General features: G+C 38.8%; 1 protein-coding gene across 5 annotated transcripts in view; it reads right to left on the bottom strand.

The window, feature by feature from the left end:
* The window catches only part of SH3KBP1 (SH3 domain containing kinase binding protein 1), a 404653-nt gene that overhangs the window by 147129 nt on the left and 232019 nt on the right, over nt 1-25505 (bottom strand). For 3 of the 5 annotated variants that reach the window (XM_077145714.1, XM_077145712.1, XM_077145713.1), the window contains one exon: nt 16066-16271. In XM_077145714.1, coding sequence (XP_077001829.1) covers nt 16066-16271 — 206 coding nt within the window. Of the gene's footprint in view, nt 1-2200; nt 2254-16065; nt 16272-20001; nt 20077-25505 lie in introns of those variants that run through there. The other 2 variants (XM_077145717.1, XM_077145716.1) reach the window with 2 other exon arrangements.

Genomic DNA, 25505 nt, shown 5'->3' with positions numbered 1-25505 from the left:
CGAGAAGAAGAATACCCTTTACCCTTAGTGCCAGGCAACAGGAATACATGTTAAGAAACCAATTCTACATTTCTACAAGAGTACACAGAGAGCGTTTTTGAGGATTTCCAATGGGAAGCAAAACTGAGTGCTGTGGAATTGAGTAAGGCTTAATTTGCTCTCTTTGGATTTTATACCATATATTTATTTTCATTAAAAACAAAACCAAATAACTCAGTCAGCCTTTAATCTGGAAATTCCTCTTTTAAGAATTTAGCCTAAAGAAATAATCAGGGAAGGCTCAATAATGCATATGTAAGAATATTATTTCTAGTAAGGAAAAACTGGAAGCAACCTAAATAGTTACCAAGTGGGGACTGGCTCAATAAATGGTGGTACATCTCTACAGTGGATGCAGATCCTAAAACTGACCATGCAGCTATATGATAGATAAAGGGACTCATAATATGTTAAGTTTAAAAAACAGGCAACATGTAATTAACCCCATTGTTGCAGTGAATGCACATTCAGGCTTAGAAAAAAGTCTGGACAGATACATATGGAAAGCTAACTATGGCTGCTTCTGGTTTATAGGCTTAAAGGAGATTTCTATGTATTTCTTCATATTCTTCTACTTCATCTTTATTATTACAAAGAACGCCTATAATCAAAGAAGTAATGGCAATTTCCATTTTGAGAAACAAATAAGCAAAGGGTCCCAGAAACACTCAATAGTATAACAAGTAGTTTACAGGTCATGGGACCAAGGCCCCCTGGGGCTGCCTGTCCTTTCTCATCTCTACACACTGGTCTGAGGGGGCCAGAGGAACTACCAAGAAAGTTCAATGTCACTGCTGAGATGTTTCCATATTTCACATCTTCCACTCAATCCCACTTTCACTCATTTCCCAAATGAAGAGTCACCATCTTAGTCCTGCTCATATACCATTAGGTATCTATGTTGTCAGAACTCAGAATGATGACACCCAGAAATAAGATCAGAAAATGTAAGCTATCTTCACACCATTATAAGAGAGAATAGAAAAATTCTCATAAGCCACTGCAGGTGAATATATCTATTTTAATGAACAACTGCCTGTACTCACCTCATAGTCTGCCTCTGTCCTCCTCTTAGGCAAGCAACAGATGCCAGTAAAAAAAAAAAAAAACCTTTAATGAAGTTCTCCCACTTTTAAAATAATGTGTTAAAAATGATGTGCTTCATTTTCATCACGCTATTTTCCTTTTTTATAATTTTGAAAATAGTGTAAGTTAAAATGAACAGAAAATGACATTAAAAGGCATATTTTATAGACATCATCAACTGTTCCCTTCAAAATTTTTTTAAATGAGGAACAGGAATACAGAAGACATATGACACATTGTAAGCCTTACTTATCCTGTGGTTTATTTAGGGAATTTTAGTTCATGTTTGGAAAATGACAGACTTCTGCTTTTAGACAGACAAATATGAGCAATTTACACAGAGAAACAAGACTGCCTATTACTATCACACTTAAAGAAACTCAAATAATTTAGTATCTTCGTTTTACTTTATAAATGAATACAAGAAAACACACGCTCAGTAGTACAAAATTAGCCAAATATCTTTACCTCTATAACAAACAATTGAGCTGCACCCAGAAGTTCTACTCACAGCTTCTCCTTTCACAAGGAAAACTCCAAATATCCATGTCCCCCAAGAGTACGATACCACATGGCTGGCTCACTTTGCATGGACATACACAGTCTTTTCTCCTAAACTAACCTGAAACTCAAGCTGGATTTAGTTACTACACAAACATCTGTAATTGCTAAATATCTCTGTGACATGGTGTAACAGTTACTGCTTATGCAAACTGTCCATCTAAATTACTCTCTGCAGTATGAACACACGAAAACACAAGACACTGAGAAATTGGAAACATCTGTAAAAATTAATGGCTCAATTGGCCAAACGAGGTGGAGGGATAAAACAGCTAAATAGTTCCAGTCCAGTATTTGACTTTAGAAAATAATCCCTTACTTTATAGGCTCCTCCTTAGCTTATCCACAATTCCACTTCCACGTGGGATCCTAACAGGCACATACCTCATTTTAAACCACCAGTGCAAACCCATTACAAGCCTTGCTACAAACAGTATAGATAAGATATCAGTGGTGAAGGGCATTTATTACATCTCTAAAAGCAAAAAAAAAAAAAAAAAAAAGACAGAAATACCTCCTCTCCTATCATGCAGTCAGCCTCTGCTCTTCAGTTTGAAAAGGTCCCAGAACTACCCTGGAATCCTCCCACTTCCTTCCAACAGCCGAAGGCACCGAGCCTGAAGAGCCCAGCCTAACCCTGAGTCATACTTGGGGCCAAATGAGCAATGAGAACAAAGCTCACATTTGTTTATGGCTCAAGAAGCCACGGCCGATTCAGGATTCACAGCCGATTCACAATTCACGGCTTGGGCGGCTTCAGGAGAAGTTTCCCTTCCTTGCCTGGGGAGGCTGTCTCCTGGGGCCCAAAGGTATGACCATTTGAACAAGGAACACACTGAGGGAATATTTATTTGGCAGAATCCAATGACCACTTCTACTTAAAAACACCAGAGAGGAAATAATAAGCAAACTATCTTTCAACAGATAACATGATCGGGGAGTGAGGAATGTCTAGAACATAGTTTGTATACGAAATGCCAATCATGAAAATGACTGTATTTTAAAGAACTAAAATTTTCTGACGCAGAAATTACTCATTAAAAAAAAAACAAAAACCCTAGGGCGGGTCACGGTGGCTCAGTGGCAGAGTTTGAGCCTACCATGCCAGAGACCCAGGTTCATTTCCCGGTGCCTGCCCATGCAAAAAAAAAAAAAAAAAAAAAAACCTAAAGAAGTTAAAAATAGTTGTGGCTTTATAGAAATACTTCTCCAAGGAAAAATAGAGTGATCCTGTTGCTGGCCATGTCATCAGCAGTATCCAAACAGATCAGAATGAAGTGTTTAAATAGCAATATTGGTTTTTCCTAAATGAGATACCATTTTAATCACCATTTCAATAAATTTAGAGCCCAGCGCTTTCTAGTTCAGAACTCTGGAGCCACAGTGTATGAGATTCAAATCCCAGTCGGGTCACTTCCTAGCTGTGTGACCATGAACCATTTATTTAACTGTCACTCACCTCAGTTTACTCATCTGTAAAATAGAGATAAGAATAGCATCAACCTGTAGAGTTGTCTTGAGGATTAAATAAGCAATATATGTAAAGTGCATAGAAAAGTGCCTAGCACACAGTAAGCACCAAATTAGCAACAATTACAAATTCAGGAGGATGCCACAAATCAGGATAGCATGTCAACAGTATTCTCACCTTGATTATCACATTTCTCTGAATAGTTAGATTTCGATAACCTATTTCAGTTATTAACCACAGTTTGAAAATTTTTAAATTAAACTACCTTTAAAACTATTTATTCAATATTTATTAATTACCTTCAGTGTATCTAATTCTTTGAATAAGGTGCTGTCCTAGCCCTCAAGAAATTCACACTCTACTTGGGTAAATATGACATAGATCTGTTTATATATCACACATAAAAGATGTAGGAAATGTCAATAGGCAGTAAATGACAAGTGTGATGCAAATGCTATAGAACCAGCACTTGGAATCCAGAGGACAGATAAGAAATCACCTTTTCAAAACCTAATTAGGATGTGGGAGAACAGGTAGATCTCCCTTGCATAAAAATTTCAAGTAAGTTATGAAGATAGTACTCTCTCAAGGAGATGGAATATAACTCCCCACCCCTTCCGTGTGGGCTGCACTTGGTGATTCGCTTCCAGACAGCAAAGTACGGAAAGGGGGTCAAACCAGCATGGCTTTACAGTGAAGAAACCTGGCAAGCACTACCTTGGCCAGGTGATCAAGGTCAACATCACCAGTAATAGGACATGTTGATAGCAGGTACCCATGACACCATGTGATGAGAAGGGTGCTTTACCTCTGTGGTCTTCCTCCCCAAAGACCACAAACCCCAGTCTAACCAGGAGAAAAACATCAGACAAACCCTAATTGAAGGACATCCCACAAAACTCCTGAGCAGTACCCCTCCAAATTGTCACTTTCATCCAAAACAAGGAGAGGCTGAGAAGCTGTTACAGACCAGAGAAGCCTAAAGAGACATGACAACTAAATGTTATGTGAGACCCTGGATGGGAACCAGGAACAGAAAAAGAATATTAGGGAAGAATGAAGGAAATGTGAATACAGTATGGATGTTAGTTAATAATTATGTATCAATATCAGTTCATTAATAGTGCAAAGGTAAAAAAAAGATGTTAACAATAGAGGGAACTGGGTATGGGATGTGGGGGAACTCTCTATCCTATCGTCACAACTTTTCTAAAAATCTAAAACTCTCCTAAAATTAAAAGTTTATGAAAAATAAAAACCTGATTAGGAAGATAAGCCTGCTGAATGTGTGCGTGGATTTGCACATATACATAATTATGTATAAATGTACATGTGTGTACATATATTTTAATTGCCTACCCAACTTAATTTTTTTTCAATTATCTCTATATCATTAGCCTATCTATTAACAAAGGTAGTTGAATACTGGCTCCTGGCTTTTTTGTTCCTAAAATAAACAAAAGAATTTTCTTTGAAAGGAAACTTGGCTCTTCTGTCAGTTCTGCTGCCAACCCTGGCTACAGTGCCCCAGCTTAAAGAGTGTGCATGAGGTGGGCCCATCTGCCCCTTTCCAAGAGCTACTAGAAGTTCCTGGTGCCTGGCCAATTAGTCATCAACCACAGAACCCTGGGGCTGGCAACAATCCCAGCTACTTCCTCTCCCATCTCCAGTCCCCATTCCATGGTACCTCCCCAGTTATCTTCCCAAAGTGCAAATCTGATCATGTCATTCCCAATTTAACTCCTTCTTTAACTCCCCAGGCCACCCAGAAGACACATAGCCTGTCAGTAGGCTGACAGGGCCCTGCGTGAAGATTGGTCTCCCCTCAGCTTCCCTCCAGGGACCCATCTCCACCAACACCTGCAATCCAGCCAAAGCTACCCCTTCACCATAACCATGTTCCCTCTAAATCCACATGTACACTGTGCTCTCTGCCATTCATCTTTTAACACTTTGCTCAAATATCATTCCCTGAAAAGATCTCCCTGATATCCTATTCCTTCTTTCCTGACCTCCAAGAAAGTTATGGGCTCCTTCCTTTCTGTTCTCCTTAATGCTTTGGACATATCCCCTGAATTATAATGACCTTTTTACATGCTCAGGCCCAGAGACAATCCAAAGCACTAAGAGAGGGGCCTATAAGTAAAGGCTGCTCCAAGGGGTGACCTAGGAGAGAAGGTGTTAATTCCATTCAATTAAATTACATAAGACCCACCCCACATCAAATAAATAACCTGCTGGGTAAAAAAAACCAAAACCTATCATTATGCAAACATAGCTTCTAAACATATCACCTAGCCAATCCCCTTTCAAATGGATTGCCGCCCCCTAGTGCTTCTGTACAGAAATTCCAGAGCTGCTGCTACTGGTCCATACAAAAATTTAACAAAGCTCCAGTGAATCAAAGAACAAGTGAATGAATGAACGAATGAATGAAGGAAGGAATGAGCCAATTAATGAACAAATGGAGGAGTGAGTCTGTAGTGAGACCACAAGCATGCCCCAAACAAAATGAGTCTTCCTTTATCATTTCTATTGGATTTGGATAAAACACTATATTCATTCATCCATTTGACAAATATTTATTGAGGGCCAATTATAGTTTAACAACTATTTACAAGGAATTGTAAACACAATGATGACTAACACAGACAAGGTCCCAAATGCATGGTGCTTATTTCTAGTGACTGATATTTAATACTTGGTGATGTGAAACAAATAGCTACTACGGATATAGAAAAATTCAAATCCTAGCTAAGGCATTGATACTACTTCTCTTCTGAGAAGTAAGGAAGGATACAAAAGGCTAATTTATTTTAGGGGATCTGCCACTGGCCTTCTTAAAGGCTTAGGTCTTTGCCCACTGAACACCAAAGAAGGAAGAGTTAGTTTCAACTGTAACCATTACACACTAATCAAAACTAGGGGGGAAGTGCTGGGACCAGGTGTACATAAGGATCCCTTCTATTGTTCTATCTGCTTCTTTGAGTTTGGAATTTTCCATAACAAAAAATTAAAGAAATTGTCTTGGAAACTGCACTGTTATTTAGAGGCACTCCTTCCAGTATAATAATAAGCTCAACAACAATAATAACAACTACTGTTAATCAAGGGATTATTAGATGCCAGGCACTATTCTAACCATTTTGGTATGGGGTAGGGCTTTGTCTTATTCTAATTTTGCAGATGAGGAATCTAAATACTGAGAGATTTGTTCCAGGACAAGACAGAGTTCAGTTTGAACCCTGGCTGTTTGGCCAGCACTCTTAACCACTAAACTCTTAAAAACATACTTTTGAAGTCCTCTGAGAATGTGAATCTTGATGATGATCTGGCTGCAATTCAACATTTATTAGCCAATGCACAATGGCGAATGTTTTACAAAGTATATGTAAAGTATATATAAAACAGTAAATGGCACCAACACGCCAGAATAACCCTGTAACAATGTTCTGTTTCCCTTTCTCCACACTGCTCACCCCATCCTTACTTTTCCTAAATAAGAAACTTAACAGAAATATTCTGAGGAAAGATAGCACATAAACCTGAAAATCCCAGACACTTCATTCAGTCCAGGCAACCGCAGCATCTTAGTACTGTCTGCTCATTAAAAACTATGGGTTGTCCAACAGTTCAAGAGGTGTCACATAATCTTGCTTTTCAACCAAAATAAGAGACATCCAACACTTTAGATCTCAGATAATCACAACAAGGTTTGATCTGGTTGTGTTTCATTCATCAATGAATATATCATTAGCTCCTGGAGATTCACAGAGCTTATTTCCAGTCTCCAAAGGATTAGAGACACAGATCTCTTATTTTTAAGGCACTAAGAGCATCACTTTAGATGTTAACATGCTTTGATTTTACATAAGTATACTACATGATGAATTTTTACTCGAATGGATAGAAAAACTACCTAAGATACATACTCTGGTGGTTGGGAGCTGCTATGAACCCCAGGAAAGGCCATGTTCTTTTGGCCCATTTCTGTGGGTGTGGACCTATTGTGGGTGGGACCTTTTGATTAGGTTATTTCAATTGAGATGTGACCCACCCCATTCAGGGTGAGTCTTAATCCTTTGACTTGCATCCTTTATAAAAGGACAAAACACATACAGAAGAGAAGAAATGAAATTAAGAGAAGCTCATAGAGAAAAGCCATGGAGAAGCAAATAGAGGACCCACAGAAGCTCAGAGAGGAAGCTACTGAAGCAAGAAGCTGAAAGCAACAAAAAATTGGAGCAAAGGACAAGCAGACACCAGCTATGCGCCTTCCCATGTGACAGAGGTATCCCAGATGCTGGCAGCCTTTATTCAGAGAAGGTATCATCCTGCTCATGCCTTAATTTGGGCATTTTCATGGCCTTAGAACTGTAAATTTGCAAGCTAATAACCCCTCATTGTAAAAGCCAACTCATTTCTGGTATACTACATTCTGGCAGCTTTAGTAAACCAAAATATGTATGAAAATATTAAAATTTCTCTTACTTTAATTTGGCTGATTAAAAAATTAAATATGATCAGTGACCTTCATTTATATGTGATTTTAATTCTAATTCTCTGTTACAAGTAAAAGCCATAATGTTGATATCATAAAGGCATTAATTTGGGCAACTGGGATTCTATAAGTGAGATTCAAGATGACAAGAAGTGAAAAAAACACTGGCAGAAATACAATGTCTAGTTGTGGAAAATATAGAAAATGTAGAAAGAAAATAGAACCATTTCAAGAGAGAGATGTCAGATGCCAGTAATGGAAATCAGCCAAACAAGAAGACCATAGGAAAGGAGCTTTTTGAATGATTTCTTTGTAGGGAATCTAGCATAGAGTAACCAACTTACCTGGAAGACCATAAGGTTTCAAAATGCCTTTTTCAATCTGACTATTGGCAGAGTCCAAGGAAGAAAGGCTGCCTTTCCAAACATTTAAGGGAACCAGCACTGGTAGTGTTTATAGTACCTGGGCATGGAAGGACCTGGCACCCAAAAGCCAGGATGATTTTATCTAAAGCTATGTCAGGTTGGGTCCTGAGACTCAACTGAATACCTGTAATTTACACAATCATGTATAATACCTGACACTCTTTTCCTTAAGTGGTTAGCCAAAAGTGATCAACAGACAAAAAGAGTTCAGGGCAAAAAAAAGTGAGGAAAAGCTGGGGTTATGGGGAAGAATAATGAAGAAATCCCCTTCAGGTCTACAGGTGGGAGACAGAAGCACCCAGCAGTATTCATGAGAATGAAATCCTGTCCAGGGTCACCTTCTCTTTTAGAGTCTTCAACCTAATCTCAAGGCTGATGATTCTCAAACCTATATCTACAACTCACTCCCGAGCACCAGACCTATTTATCCAACTGCCTTCTGGATGTATCTGCTTAATGCCCCACAGATACTTCAAAAAACAGTTAGTCTAAGACTGGGCCCATGACCTTTCTTCCAAAACATCTTCCTCCTCCAATGTTTCCTAATCAGGCAATGGTACCACCATCAACCCAGTTGCCCAAGGCATCATCTTCAAGTCCTCTCTTTCCTTCATCTCCCACCGACCCCCCCATCCACATACTATCCATCAAGTATTCCTCTTGATTCTACTTCCAAAATATTTCTTTCCATGATAATAGTCAAAGCTGTTAGAGAAAAAGGCTTCTTCCCTTATCCTGATGCTTCTTTCCATGTAAAGGGGGTTCGAATGGTTTAATACTCCTGGGGCCTCCCTGTCTCCTTATTCACTTTCCCCTGGGAAAGTGAAATGACTTACCTGATGGGCAAATTTGGGAAAAATAAATTGGTGTGCTCAGCTCAGCTTTTCTCTTTCCTCCTATTGAGAACTGGCCTTCTCTGCTGCTCTTCATGGGGCAGGCCCTTCCACCTTGCATAGGCATGCCCTAGTCCAGTGTTGCTGAGACTAGGTGGATGAGTCTGCCTAATTCTGAGGACCAGATGGCAGCCCTTTGGGCTCTCACACTAACCTATATATTCCCCTTTTGCCTTCATAAATAATAACATTGCAATATGATATACACATAGACAGATGCAAAAAACAGTAAGTGTACAGCTTGATGACTTTTCCCAAAGTAAAATAAGATCCACAGAAATGAAGGAATATACCACATTTATGGACTGTAAAGGTGTCAACTCTTCCCCAACACATCTATAGATTTGATGAAATCCCAATCAAAATCCCAGGAGCTTTTCTGTACACATGGGATCTGACAAGCTGATTCTAAGATTTATATGGGAATGCAAGGGGCTAAGAACAGCCCAATCTTGAAGAAGAGGAACAATGATCAAGAATTTGCACTGTCAGATATCAAGACCTACTATAAAGTTACAATAATTAAGACAGCACATGGACAAACAGACCAAGAGAACAGAATACAGAGTCCAGAAACAGACCCACACATACACAGCCACTTAGGTTATAACAAAGGGGAAAAGGCTATGCAGTATAGAAAGGATGATATTTTCGATAAACAGTGCTGGGTCAACTGGATATCAATAGTGAAAAAAATAAGTAAAACTGATATTTTGATTCCCCACCATTGACTCATCTTATTGATTAATTTTGGACCCCAGATGGGAGGGGGTTGCTATTTATCAAGAGAGTTTCTGTCACCTTTCTCCTGAATTTTAGTTTCCCTGTCTTCTATAAGCCACTCCTCACACTGTACCTGGAACAATCTTTCCAAATCTCCTATCTGATCATATCACTCTCTTGCTTAAAACCCTTGGATAAAAAAAAGAAACAAAAAACCCTTTGATAGCTCTCCATTGCCCTCAAGATCAAGTTCAAACTCCTTAACAAGTCTCACAAGGCTCTTCAAGATCAGGACCCTGCTTCTCTCCCCATTCTTACCTTTCCCCACTTCCCACTGGAGCTTCCACACACCATCTGCACTATCTGTTTTCCCCCCTAGTCATTTATACATAGTGCTCTTTCCACCTTGATAACTCTCTGTTCCTTAGCTTGATGAATGCCTACTGAACACCTGGTTCTCAGCCTAAACATCATTTCCTATAAAGCTAAACAATCTTTCCTATAGAGCTAACCATCACTTCCTGTAGGCACAACACCACTTCCTGTAGGAAGTGGGCACAAATGCATGTACACGTGTACACGCACACACTCTCCAAACTCCCTAACAACTCACCACCTCCTGCCCTACTCAAGTGTTCCTACAATACAGCAATGTGTGCTTAGCCTGATCATAGCATTTCCCACACTGCACTGTTACTGTTTGTTTACTTTTCTGCAGCTTTCTGAGGTCTTGTTAACCACTGTATCCCCAGCGCTGAGCATATAGTGAGGACTAAATAAATAATGGTTGAAATGAGTTAAACATAACAATGTACAAGACATTATTTGCTACATATAATTTAATTTAAAAAAAAAAGTCCTGAGGAGGGAGAATACATATAGAGTATCCTCATTTTTTTTTGCATGGCCCAATTGAGGTTAACTGACTTGTCAAGGTCAATCAGCTAGGACAATGGTACCATGCCCCTCTAATCTTATGATATTTAACTTGGTTCATCTTTAGTCATACAGTATTTTCCATTATTCTGATGCAGCATATTAAAACCTCTGAGCTTAGTTTAAATGGTACCTTTTTTCCCAGGGTTCTTTTTTTTCTTTAATCTTTTATCAAGGAAAATTTCCAACATATCCAAAAACAGAGGATAGTGCAATGAATCCCCATGTACATATAACCAACTTTAAACAACTACTAACTTATGACCAATCTTGTTTCTTCTATAACCCCATCTACTTTTCTACCTTTCAGATTATTGGAAGCAAGTCCTAGACATTATATAGTTTCCTCTGAAACATTTTAGTTAGATGGTGCATTAGAAGTTATTCACAGGGATCAAAAAACCTAAATATTAGAGCTAGGACTATAAAATTCCTAGAAGAAAATATAGGGAAGCATCTTCAAGATCCTGTGGTAGGAGACAGTTTCTCAGATCTTACAACCAAAGTACAAGCAATGAAAGAAGAAGTAGAAAAATGGGACCTTCTCAAAATTGAATACTTCAATGTTTCAAAGGACTATGTCAAGAAAGTGAAAAGGCAGCCTACTCATAATTGGGGGGGAAATATTTGGAAACCACATATCCGATAAGGGTTTAATATCCAGAATATATAAAGAAGTCCTACAACTCAACAATGAAAAGACAAGCAACCCATTTTTAAAAATGGGTAAAAGACCTGAATAGATACTTTTCCAAAGAGGAAATACAAATGGCTAATAAGCACAAGAAAAGGTGATCAAAATCATTAGCTATTGGGGAAATCAAAACCACAATGAGATATCATTTCACATCTACTAGAATGGCCATTATCAAAGAAACAGAAAACTACAAGTGTTACAGACAATATGTAGAATTCCCATATGATCCAGTGATCCCACTACTAAGTACATACACAGAAGAACTGAAAGCAGGGACATGAACAGACATTTGCACACTGATGTTCACGGTGGCATTATTCTACCCAAAGATAAAACAACCCACTTGTCGGTCAACTCATGAAGAAGTCCTGAAGCACGTAACAACATGGATGAACCTTGAAGACTGAGTGAAATAATCCAGATACAAAAGGTCAAATATTGTATGGCCACACTGATATGAACTAATTATAATGAGCAAACTCTTAGAGCTAAAATCTAGAGTATAAAAAAATATAGAGTATACTTTTTTATCAGAAAATATAAAGAAGATAGAGAATGGGGAGCTGACACTTAATTTGTTCAAAATTTTTAATAAGGTTGACTATAAATTTTGGAAATGGATAGAGGTAATGGTAGCACATTACTGTAAGGGTAACTAACAGCACTAAATTATGCACGTGAGTATGGTTGAAAGGGGAAGGTTAGGGTCATGTAAGTCACTAGAAGGAGAGGTAGAGAATAAAACATGGGACTGTATAACACAGTGAACCCTGTTGTGGATGATGACTGTGGTTAACTGTGCAAATATTAGAATGTTCTTACATGAACTACAACTATCACAAGGCATTACTAGTAAGGCAATACATAGGGAAAAATACAATTAAGGCAAACTATGGACTATAATTGACAGTAACATTGTACTATTCTTGCAACAACTGAAACAAAGATACTATACCAATGCCAGGTCTTGACCATAGTGGAGTAGGAGAAGTACGGGACTTTTTTTTTTTTTTCGAGCAATGAAAATGTTCTCAAATTGATTATGGTGAGGAATACACAACTCTGTGATTATACTGAGAGCTATTGATTATACGCTTTGGATGGACTGTATGGTGTCTGAATAAAACGGTTTAAATAAACAAACAAATACTGCCCCATAATTGTTTCCTGTGGGGAAGTCTTTACCCCCACTGTGATTTTAATTAATAGTCCTAGAGGGCAGGGATTATGCCTTGATACATCCTTTGAGAAGAAACCCAAGAAAGAATAAACAGAATTCTTAAAATCATTTTGAGTTTATCCATTTGGTAGCATTAGAAGCTTTCATAAATGGGGTCCTTTCTTATAGCTCAATAAGAGAAGGAGAAACAACACCTACACTCATGATTTCATTATTCGTGGGAGGGAGGTATGCAATATCTTCCTGGTATATAATCTAATCCTGCTTGCACCTTCTTTAGTTAATATCACAATTATCAACATTCAACCACTTTGGGTAGGGTGACATGGATTAAAGCACAGGTAAAATAAGTATAAAATTATCTACTGACTCAGAAACGTAGCTCTGGATTCTTCACAAACTTTGAATGGGAAGTATAATACAATGATTCTAGTTGTTAATAATTGTCAGATTCCTTTTTCCCCCATTCCAAGTTATCAAACTAGCCATGTGAGAAAGCCAACTTTTAGAGCCTGAGTAGAAGACCTGCTTGGGTCTAACCTGACAAATGCTGTCGTGGTGAGATTCAATTCGTGCTTCTGAAAAACAAAAACAGTGAGCTCAATCCTCAAAGGAAGAAATGTCCTTCCTTAAACATAAATCTTGGACACAAAACCATCTGAAAAGTGATGAGAAACAGGTTGCCCACTGATAAAACAGTATCACACTTATCCACTCTGTGCCAGGTTGTACAGTAACAAAATGGATCCATAAATCTATTTGACTATCCATGGTGCCAGCAATAGGGGGCATAGACAGTTTCAAATCCTCTCATATGCTGTAAAAACTGTCTGCAGCCAGTAAGGCAGGCTGGGGAGCTTATGTTTTCCCCAGGGGCTTCACAACGAGAAGTAGGTTAGGGAGCTGCCGGCAAATAGTTTCATTCTGCAAACAAATCAGGGACCAGTATGCACACATACGCATACATATACACAGACACATGCACGCACACACACACACACACACACACACAATTCTGATGAAGTTAAAAATTTCATGTCACCAAGACCAAAGTAATAAACCTTTTGTTTCACAAAAATACAGTGAACTATACAACTGCTATATTTTCAGCTATGTAACTGTTATAGTATTCAACCCAGTCCCCTTGGTTTATAGATGTCTGTAATCTCTAAAGTGCTATGTTAATATAGCTTTTAAAATTATTCATTCAAAAGATATTTATTGAGGACCTACTATGTGTCATGTACTGCATCAGTGACCCAAATAAATAATAAACATAATAAAAATAAATATCATGTAAGAAGGTGGTATATACTTTAGAAATCAAAAAAATATAGTACAGGTTCAGGGGAATAGGGAAAGGGGACAGGTTTCAGAATTCGTGGGGCAGAACAGGCCTCATGGAGCAGGTAAGATTTGAGACAAGACTTCAAGGAGCACAGGGAGGCTGCCAGGTGGGGATTTGGGAGAAGAGTAGCCCAGACAGAAGAAACTGCTCTAGCCAAGGTTCTAAAGTGGGAGCGTGCATGGCATGGTTGAGGAAGAGCAGGGAAGCTGGAATGGAGTGAGCAGGGGAAGGAGCAAGAGCGGTACCAGGAGCCAGCACATGGGCCACAGAGAGGACTCTCACTTTGATCAGAGAAGACTGTGCTGGGGTATGAGTGGAGGAGTGGCATGATCTGACTTCATTTTCAAAGGACCACTCTGGCTATGCTGCAGAGACCAGAGTACAGGGGGAAGGGGAGAAGAAGGGAGACATATAAGGAGGCCACTGCTGTGATGGTGAGAAACCATGGCAGCAGTGCAGGTGAGGAGATGTGGTGGGATTCTGAACACATCTAGGAGGCAGAGCTATAGGGTTTCCTGACAAATTGGACATGGGATGTGAAAGAAAGAGAGGAGTCAGGGACAAGGTTTTTACCTGAGCAACGGGAAGCATGGCACAGCTTTCAACAGAAATGGGGAAGGCCGGGGGTACAGCAGTTTGAGGGAATCGATGAGGAGTTCAAGAGGGGATGTGAATTTAACATCTTCAAGTGGAAAGATAATAAAGAAGACAGTAGGACATATAGCTCTGGGATTCAGGGAAGAAGCATGCTGAGATGTAAGCTTGGGAGTTTTATATCTGATGCTGATACTGTTAGTAGTAATAATAACCCAATTTACTATTAGTAGTCAAAACAAACAGCAATAGCAATAATAAAGGTCACACACACAATGTCTTCCTATACAGAGAAGAACAAGACCAAGAACCATAAAACAAATGAAAGACATGTAACTGTTAACTGACAGAGCCAATGGGTCATGTTTATTTCAATCACTTGAATAAAATGAAGAAAAACCACATCTACTGTTCCTTCCAAAGATGGACACTTGCTCCTTTGCAAATGTTTAGAGGAATATGAGTATGACCATATGAAATAGAATTGAGCTTACAAGCTAGGATACTAACAGATAAACTTCTACAAAAGAAGAGCTTCAATGAAACGGTCTCTAATTTCAAAGTATCTGCCATTTCTGCCTTCTCCATCTCTAAAAGTAATAAATGTCCAAAAGACTTTCTTTTCTCAGTTTCTAATGTATGACAACACAGAAGAAGGTTGCTGGGAGGTGGAGGTTCTATAGCTGATGGAACCTTTAAAATTTCATCTCACTGAAAAACGAAAAATATTTTAAAGCTACGAATAAACCTGAATTAGAGATGCTGCCTCTGCCTTATCCCTCAAGCCTGCTGGCACAAATGTCAGGGCAAAAATTTTGGTACTACACTAAATTAACAAATATTCCATAAGCACAACATGAATGTAGCTTCTTACTATCTAGAAAACTGCACAGTATTAATCAAATTCTAAGCAAGGGCATGATGCTTAGCAGTGTGCGACAGTAGACATCACGGGCAGTCAGGAGCATGGATGGCTCTGGGTGTGTTGCCATGGCAACTGCATACTCAGCAGCACCACGCCTGCCTCTCGCCAACCCAGAACAAGGGCAGAAGAAAATAGCCAGCTTTCTGATGGGAATAATCCAAGGAGTGTCCCAGCACTGGCCATCTCCAACATTCACACACAGGAGACTTCCTTTCAGCAGTATGAAATTGTCTCCACCTAACTCCTAGAGAGAAAATGCCCAATTCCATTTCTCCATTACTGAACCACAGTCAACACATGCCAGTGCAAAGCACCAGAGAAATGTAAGAGGAGACTGGCAGTTGTCTGAAAGGCATCAGGCTCAAACTAACTGATCCTGTTTAGCTATGACCAGGCCTCAGGGCTTTGCTGGGGAGGGAAATGAAGATGCACCAGTCCATTGGAAAAGTCATCCTGAGCAACGTTCCACAAACAGGAGATTGGTAAGATGGGAAGCAGCAAAGTAAAGTGTGAGCCTTTCGAGGGAAGCCATTCCCACACAGAAGAAGAGATCCACTGGGAAGTGGGCAAACAGGACACTGAAATCCCAAAAGAGGCAACGAAAGTCTCGGATTCCAAATCTCAAAGGGCACATTTTTTTGATACTTTATATAATAATGAAATAAAACAGATACTATTGAACATACCTTTTCCACTGGTAGAAAGTCATTTTCTACTTCAATCGACCTCGGTCGTAGTTTTATTGGCTTGTCTTTGAAAATATCTCCAAAGCCCACTCCCTTAACTTTCTTCGGCTGGATTGCTGCAGTTGCAACTGTTCCGTTGGCACCTTCGGATTTGGTACTGCTCGAGTCACCCCCATCGCTCTCGGAGCCTGTAGTTTCCCTTAAACCTGCCAAGAGCAGGATGGGGGGAGGGAGGGGTGGTGGGAAGAGAAAAACAAGTCTCAGAAGAACTTAACACCCAGCCAGGAACCACTTCTAAATATGTTACTGGGTTCACTATCGTTTGCACTGGGGTTTTGCATTCAGTTTGTTGAATATGTTGAGTTTCGGTGGCTCTGAGTTTCAACTGCTTTCACTTTATTGTTTTTGCTTTTTGTTTTAACATAATTTTTTTATTAGAAAAGTTATAGGTTTACCAAAAAATGCAGAAAATACGGAGCTCCCATATACCCTACCCCCCATACCCCATTATTAACACTTTATTAACACTTTGCATTAGTGTGGTACCTTTGTTAGAATTAATGAAAGCCAACCTTGACTTTTAAGAAATGAATAAAAAAACAACTCCCAGAAAATCTAATCTCAAGCAGATTTCTTTGTACACATGGAATTTCACCTCTTTTCAGTCAGCGCCTGGTGCTGATCCCAATTTTTTTGGCACAGTATGTGGTAACAACCCTTCACATTCCCACCTGCATCCCTCTCCTCACCTCCCACCCAGTCAGTACCACATACTGTACCTCCAATATCTATGAGTCAAGTCAATTAGCAATTAGCAATGAAAATAACATCTCCTAAGGGGAAATTGTAAAGCTAAAAGCCATTTAAACAAATTAGTAATTAAAGAAACCACACAAAATTATGACTGCCAAAGAATTAAATCTCTTTGGATGGCTTCACAAGGAATAAATGCATGCAGACAGGTTTCTCCAGGAAAGCATTAAACCAAACTTGACATTAAGATGATTTCACTAGCAAGATGACTGTGTCTGTTAAAGAGGAAAAGGAAGTTCTCCTCCAAGAGGCCAAAATCTCCCCTCCAAGAGGCCAGAATTTCCCAAGCCTACTATAGCTCTTCTTCCTCCTCAACACAATCATTTTCCTTAAGTTGAATTTCTTTTCAAAGAAGAGCACCAAGAACATGATATCCTTCCTTTGACCTCTTGGGCATATGTTAAAAGTCATAAAATAGTCATCAGTATGACAACATGGGCACTTACCTCCCCAGATTCTTTCTTCCCCAGGCTCTGCCCTGTTCCTAAAAGGAAGAGCCTATTTGTCTTCAACTCATTTCTGAGAGGACACTTTATTTTGATAGTCAGTAATCAGCTATGCCATCGTAGGGCAGAACTCAAAGGGTATTTTATAGATACTAAATTCTATCATTAAACCTGTTTTTAGATGCCTCTAGACATCAAGTATAGAACATTTACTATGTATCTCCTGATGATAAATAACAATGCCCTTGGGATGAAAGTATGTCATCAAATTTTGATCTCTATGAGCCAATAGTGCATTATCTCCCTATAGGTAAGGTGGCATCCTAGTACATAAGAATGATACACCAAATAATTGCTCACATAAAATGTCATAAAATGTTGAAGTCATTTAAATAAGGAAGTCTCAGTGCAGGAAGAAACTGTTAAATGAAAACAGACAAAATATAAAAAGGTCATTATAAATTGCTAACAAGTTTCAAAATCAAATCCTTAAAACAATGATTTTGTTTGCTGTTGCTTCTATTTTCAATAAAATGGTATTTATAAGCCAAAGGGAGGGCTGTGGAGAGAAAGATCCCTGGTGCACATTTGAATTAACTGAAGAACAGCATTTGTGGGCAGGAACAGAGGGCAGAACAAGGAGGAAACAACCCACAACAAGGGGACGGGCTGCAACTGACAGGACTGGATTTGAGTACACAAAGACGGAGAATCCCCCTGGATTCATATGTTTATCTATTTATTTGTTATCCCTGCTGGAGATATAATTTTAGAGTCTAAATATTGTGTCATTTCCCCCTTTAACATGTATTCATTTTGCCGTACAGAGTCTTTCTATGTGATAAATGGCTTGAACAGTCTTTTCTGGTTTGGAAAGAACCATTTGAGGGTGGAAAAAAGAACTGTTGGTGGAAAGAAACCATCGCATCACACCTCCCTTCCATCGCCACCATCAGCAGAAGGCAGCAAGGCAAATGGATTAGGGCAAGTCTGTTTCCATACTTCAAGAGAAGAATTTGAAGGGTTCTTCTATCATTTCTCATTAACTAGAAGCATAACATTTTCAGTCACTGCCATCCTAGCTTTCACTGAGCTTCTCTTTATAGAAATTTGCTGTCTTTGGGCTCATCTTCATAATTTTCTATTAATCATTGTGAGAAATGGTCTTTACATTACACAGGGAGAGGCTGCATAGTTATTCAACTACACAGGCATGAGCTTGGAAGGAAATACACTGCATATTTTTCTTCTGGAAATTCTGGCAGCCTGGTCATATGACTTTTAAGCACATAGATTAAATATCTAAATTTCTGGTTTGGTGAAAATAACTGAAAACCTAGCTCCTTTCTGGAGGGAAAGTAGGGTGACTTTTCATGTCTGTTCCTTTTAGCTACTGGTACCCATCATACACATTACCCCATAAAATGTATCCCTGTCATGCTCAACATGCCAGGTGATGCTTCTGTGTGGTGCCACCCAAAGGGTGATCTGTGGACAGGGGCCAGGCCACGACGCATTTGTTAGCAGTCTGAGGCAAGGTAAGTGCAGAAAGGGTGAGTGGTTCTAAAATGTTTACAGTAATGTGCATTGGTGTCACTTCTCCAATGTTTGGCCAGCGGACTTGTCTCCAGGAACAGGGCACAGACCAGTTCAGGGACTATCGAACTCCCTTAGTGAGGTACAGTCAGCTCACTGCCTGTGTAGCAAAGTCACATGTAGTAGGACCATGGATCTGCCCACGTCAGAACAGCAATAACAATAAACCTCACCACAGACAGTTTGAGCAATTTGGTTCTGGTGTTCCTGCCTGAACATTCTCTTTCATCATTTGTATTTATACACACCTCAAAGGTGGATGTTTTTCCTTCAAGGTAACAAAAAACAAAGCATCCTCAAATTTGCCACCACCAGTCGTATAACCGGCCCTTTTGTGTGCTTTATCTTACTATGCTGGCACTGATGGATTCAGATCTGTGAGCCACTTTTATTTATTTTTAATTTAATACACACCTATAGTGCTTAACTATGTGGCAGGAACTGTTCTAAAGGCTTTGTGAGATTAACTCATTAGTCTCATTCATCTCCCTCCTCTCAACATTTGGCAGCTTTCTTTCATAACACAAAGGGCTACACATCAGTCCCTCCAAAAGAATTCTGCCACGTGGTGACTGACTGGATGAGCAAAGCAAAACAACATTACTGGCATTCACTTTCAGGCCAAATTCTTGTTTCTTTGACCCATGCGATAAATAAATGGTTTATTGGTTTCCAATCAACCTACCCACCCAGAGAAAGCAATAACCACAAGAGGTTGACATCTCCATTGGAAGCCATCTCACACAACCCCAAGAAGCCCAGAGATACTGGTACAAATACATATGCCATGACAAATGCTACTACTCCCTTCTCTGCACGCATGGCTCATGCACGCATGTCACATATGATAGAGGCACAAAGCAAACAAGGAAGCGCCAGGGGCTGGTGGTGAGAATGCACCTGTAGCACACATCAAGGAGATGGCACTTATCTTAGGCAAATAAGTACATGTCCTTGGGTTGGAAATTCACACAGACACTTGGCATAAGCATGAGCAGCTCAGGAAAGCACAGCTGCGTCAAAAAACACAAGTACCCAGATCTTATCTTTACAATTGCCTCCTACGGTTAAGGTCACTCACTGTAATAGCGTCTGTGGCCCTCCGTCTTTCCAGGTGCAGCTCGGTACAGAATTGTCCCTTCAAAGGTAGTCTTTCCTGACAGTGAATGAGAGAAGAGAAGGGGAGAGAAAAACAAGAGAGGGGGTAGGGGGAGCAAATGATGGCAAAAGAAGGGAGAGGAAGAGTCTTTAACTCAACTTGCCTTCAATGAATCCACTGCAAGAGCTTCATCCACAAAATTCATTAGAGAACATTAGGCAGAATTTAAGATGATTACAGAATGAGCCCAAAGTCCTCATGCAACCGTGATAGTGAGGAGCCCCCAGGATCAGGGATTGCCTCGGCAAATGACTGGCACAGAGAGACTATGCCCAATTTAAACCTGGGGGCATCACAACATTTAAAATCAGAATAGGAAAACCTCAATTAACCAGTGAGGATCCAATTAACCAGATTCCTTAATTAACTCAATTGTACAATATGACCTTCTCTTTGGAGAGTATGACCTAAGTTTAATATAGATTTAGGTCCATTACCCTTTATCTTCTTCCCCTAGAGCCCTATATGATAAAAACTGTCATCATGGCCCTAAGATTCCAAACAAGACATCTTTTAAAGAGCCAATCATCCTCATTACCTTTAAGCATGAAAATGTATTATTATATTGGAGGCTTTTTTTTGTTTTAACAACGAGGCTTGAACCAACAGTGGCATCTGTATTAATATAAAAGGTATTCTGTTTAGCACTGAGGAAACCAGAAAAAAACCCTACACCTTGAAACATCTTAAATGAGGTCTTGCCTTATCAGCATAAGACTATACTTAAGCATGAGGACATAGGACTCATCCAGTGTAAAATATCAAAACCTTTTTCCTTTGTTCCAAGGAGAGGTTGTAAATAGCGTAAGGCTGGACACACAGCTACAGACCAATATCCCCAGAACCACAAGCAAGTGCACAGGATATTCACATATTGCCCTGCTTGAGTGTACTCACACACCCATACACACACACAGGCCCTACAGGGAGTACCAACGGTGGGTAAAATAAAATGTAATACTGTTAATTATCCAAGGAATAAGTTCTATTGTGGCTTGTGATTTAAATATTAAGCTCAAGGCTGGTCATATATCTTCATAAGTCTGAGAAATGAAAAGGTAGAGTATGTCTACTGAAAGGCTGAGAGGTTCTGAGAGGGGAGAAAGCAACTTGTCTCACTTCTTAGAAACACTTCATACCAAAGTGAGAATTCCAAGTGGAACCAGAGTATCGGCTTCTGGGTCCTGTCACTCTCAATACATGAGGGGAATTATGATTAATCAGAGCAACAACTTAGGCAGACTCAAGTATTTCTCATTTCCAAGACCTACAGGCAAGGTGGTACCTCTTGTTTGGAAAGCTACCTTTTTATAACAGATATGCTCCATCCAGCTAAATCAAAAGAGTTAGTCAAAGTACTGGCTAAACAGGAGAAATCCAGAGAAACAGCAAAGCACTGAAGTGTTCTTGTTAGACTTGTGGTTCTTGAGGACAGTGACAACAAAAGCATAGAAAGTAAAAGTGGCTCATTTTTTATTTGGGCACATTTTTATTCTGTTTAACTGCAGCCATTAAGTTAAAATTAAGTCAAATGATGCCCCTAAGGAACACAACTGTTTTACAAGCTAGGCCCTCCAAAACTGGATGACAGCAGTCTTCCCGGTATCAGAGAAAGTAAATGTAAGAGTAAAGTAAAATTTTTGACAATGTTCCTCAAAGGACAGCATAACTTCCACATGTTCTTCCCCAGGAATAGGTCTGAGAATCACTGAGGTAGCCCATGGCCCTGCTGACTCTGAATGGTTAAAACTTTCTGCAAAGCCTCACTGTCCACTGGAAGCAGCAAGGTGATTTGCAATGTAGCCGGGGCTGGGGTTAGGGGATGGAGTGGTGAGGACACCCTTGCATTCTAGCTGAAAGATAACGGTAACTGGAAAGTTCACAAATATGGTTATGTTTACTTTATTTGGGGGAATACTCTACAGTCCCTGTTAAATATCAGTTCTTGGAAACAGCAAATACTCTAAAGGGAAAGAATTTTAAAATTTGAATACAATCACGTGCTTATGTCAGCATCTAATTTTGCCTGAAACTCTGCTTAATCAATCTGCTAATTGCTCTTCACTGCTAACGGAATGTTCATGCACAAAAAAAATATCATCTAGTATTAAAAGAAAAATAAGTATAGTGATTCCATAGATTGGGGATTTGTCAACCCATCAGCTTTCATTCCTATATGGATGGGGACACCGATCAGTTTCTTACAGCTAAGGAAACATGATGCTTCTGCATCGTAGGAGTTGTTTTCCATGAGTTTTATAAGATCATTTCCCTCTTTGTGTTAGCCTGACAAGTCACTACTGTATGAGAATCTCACATTTAGAAATAAGGAATTGGAAAAATAAGAATTTCAATGCAAACTGAAAACCCATGGCTATTAATAGTTACAGAAAGAAAATTAAAAATTTCTCCTTCTGAAAATTGTGGAAAATAACTGGAAATATTTCTGCAATAACAGGATTTTGTTTTAAAACAAGAATATGGGAATGATGGGAAAGTTCTGTTATCAGATGGTGGTGAGGGTAGCACAACATTGTGACATTGTGAGTATGATTAATCTCACTCAATGGTATGCTTGGGAGGGGGTAGAGACGGGAAAGTTGATGTTTTATATATATATATATATTATATATATATGTTTTCACAATTTAAGAGAGAGAGGCACAGACACTAAAGAGACAATAACAACTAAATGCAATACGTGATCTGAGATTTCTCTAACAATGGCAGAGAAAATGCTCAAAAGGACTTACTGGGACATACGCAAAAACTGGAATATAGACTGTAGACTTTATATCAATGTTAAATATCTTGAACTTGATAAATGTACTTAAGGTGGCTATATAAGTGAATATCTTTGTCCTTAGGAAATACATATAGAAGTATTAAGTGTTCAAGGAACATGCTGGATGTTCCTACTCTCATATGTTTAGAAGACAGATAGATAGAGATATGAATGCAAAGCATATAAATAAGTATGAAATTGAAATTGGATGAAAGTCATAACTGGATTTCTCTGCCATCAAGCCCAAATAAATTTTATTATAGATATGGGTTATTCTGTGATTATAATATATAATAATTAGCTCTAATTTACATTACTTGCATGAATTAATCTTAGACAATGAATTAATCAAGATCTGTGATAAGATGAAACAGGCTAATTTGTACTGAGGTTTAAAATGTGTCAGATGCTCTGTGAAAGATGAACTAGACCCCATAAACAGATGCAACAGTGGGTTTGGAAGGCTTGCCTATCATTTTGCCCTCATCATTCATAAGCTAGGTCATACCTAGGACTTAACTTCACTAGGCTTTAGTGTTCTCATCTGATAACAGCCTAGATGATCTCTAAATTCCTTTCCACCCCTAACATTATAAAATTATGCCTTCACTATTAACATAACCACTTGTATGTTTTTTTTAAAAAAAACAACTAATTTACCCTTTATTGAAAACTATTGCTCTGTGTACATAGTAGCCCGTTTCATTCTTTAAAAAAATTTCCTTGTTGACACCCCTAATAGATCTGGGCGATAATCATCAATGGTTATGAACATTCAAAAAAAGAGGCAGCTAGGGGTGCATGGGTAGTTCAGTGGTTAGAATGTCTGCCTTTCATACAGGAGACCTGGGTTCGATTCCCGGACCATGCATCCAAAAAAAAACAGCCAGCTAGACATTATGAGCTACTTCACCACTTATGAAGTAGCTAGGCAAAAATCATATAAATACTTCAAACTTGACTCTAATCAAGTCCCTCCATCCAATTATCAATTTGTAGGAATGTACATTAAATGACATATCAGAGATGAAATCAGCAAAGGCCAGACTCTGGGAAACTAACAGTCTCTGTTTCTTCAGCAAAAAATTGCAAGGATAAAGGAGAGATGGAGGAGGAATCTATAGATTGAAAGACTTGAGACATCTCAACCAATCACAATGTATGTATCTTATTTGGATCTAGACTCATACGTTTTTAGTACAATTTCTTATTTAAGACAATTAGGGAAAAGTAACACTAAATATTTACTTTATTATAATCAGGAAATTACCACTTGGGTGGTTTTTTTTTTTTGGTGTGGTAATGGTATTTTTAAGGTACCCTTTTATTGATGTATATTAAAATACTTTGGGGAGAAATTGTATGATATCTGGGGTTTATTTCAAAATAATATTGGAGAAGAAAAAGTGGGGGTATAATTGTAACAACTGGCCATAGGTTGATAATTGTTGAAACTGGGTGACAGGTACACATGGGTTCATAATACTGTTCTCTTTACTTTTGCATATATTAGAAATTTTCCATAACAAAAAGTTTATAAAAATATTTTTGAAAAACCACCTTCAAGGTTTCTTAAGTTTTTCGAAAGGGACAAAAGTTAAGATGTTTTCAAATTTATATATGCTACAAAGAGTTTCTACTACTACATATGAATTAGAAATTTTATGAATTTCTTTCTCTCAGATAAAATGTTTAAGCTAAAATATCGACAAATACAACTGCTTTTAACTCTTTCCTTGCTAGCCTAGATTACCCTGAACAAAGATCTAAGGTTTAGAAAGGTTCATAACCCACCACCATATGTAAAAATGCATCAGGATACAAGAAAAGGAAGCTCAAGCAATTCGCACCTGCCACTCATCGATAAAATGTCTCTTCAGAGTAATAAATGATTTTACAAGCACGTATCATATAGAACACTTACTATATGTGAAACCAACTTGGCACACTTCTTTATAAATATAAGGTCAGTGTTTCTTCTATCACATTCATCTACTGCTTTATAGAACTCAACTGAATAACTACTTAAAATACTTTCTAGAAGTAGAAATGTGAAGAATAAAAATACCAAACAATCAGATGTACATATAGGGGTGTGTGTGTGTGTGTGTGTGTGTGTGTGTGTGTGTGTATGCATATGAGTGAGGCAGAAATTAGGAGAGATGTACAAAGATCCATTGACTACCCGGCCCTCTTCATATATACCAGGACACAAACTTTCATTAGTCTTAAAAAACTTCACCCAAATGTCTGAAGGATTTAAATTAAAAGGACTTTTATACAATGGCACTATTACCTCCAAAAATTACCAAAAGAGCCCAAACATTCTGAGCTTAACTCACGCCCAAAAATCATAAATATATTAGTTAAGCAATCTCTATGAAAACTAGCTGGAATTTATGAAGAGTATTAGATGGGTTGGTCTAACAAAGATCTTAATTAAGTACACATTCAGCTCACAGCAAAGTAAAGAACTAGATGTCTTTGTGCATTAACTACATTTGCCTTTCTCAGCTTTATAACAAAAGTAAATAGACATGGGGCGGGCCACAGTGGCTCAGCAGGCAAGAACGCTTGCCTGCGATGCCAGAGGACCTGGGTTCGATTCCCGGTGCCTGCCCATGTAAAAAAAAAAAAAAAA

Source organism: Tamandua tetradactyla, chromosome X (genome assembly GCF_023851605.1).
Source record: "Tamandua tetradactyla isolate mTamTet1 chromosome X, mTamTet1.pri, whole genome shotgun sequence".
Lineage (NCBI taxonomy): Eukaryota > Metazoa > Chordata > Mammalia > Pilosa > Myrmecophagidae > Tamandua > Tamandua tetradactyla.
This window is presented reverse-complemented; position numbering and strand designations above follow the sequence as displayed.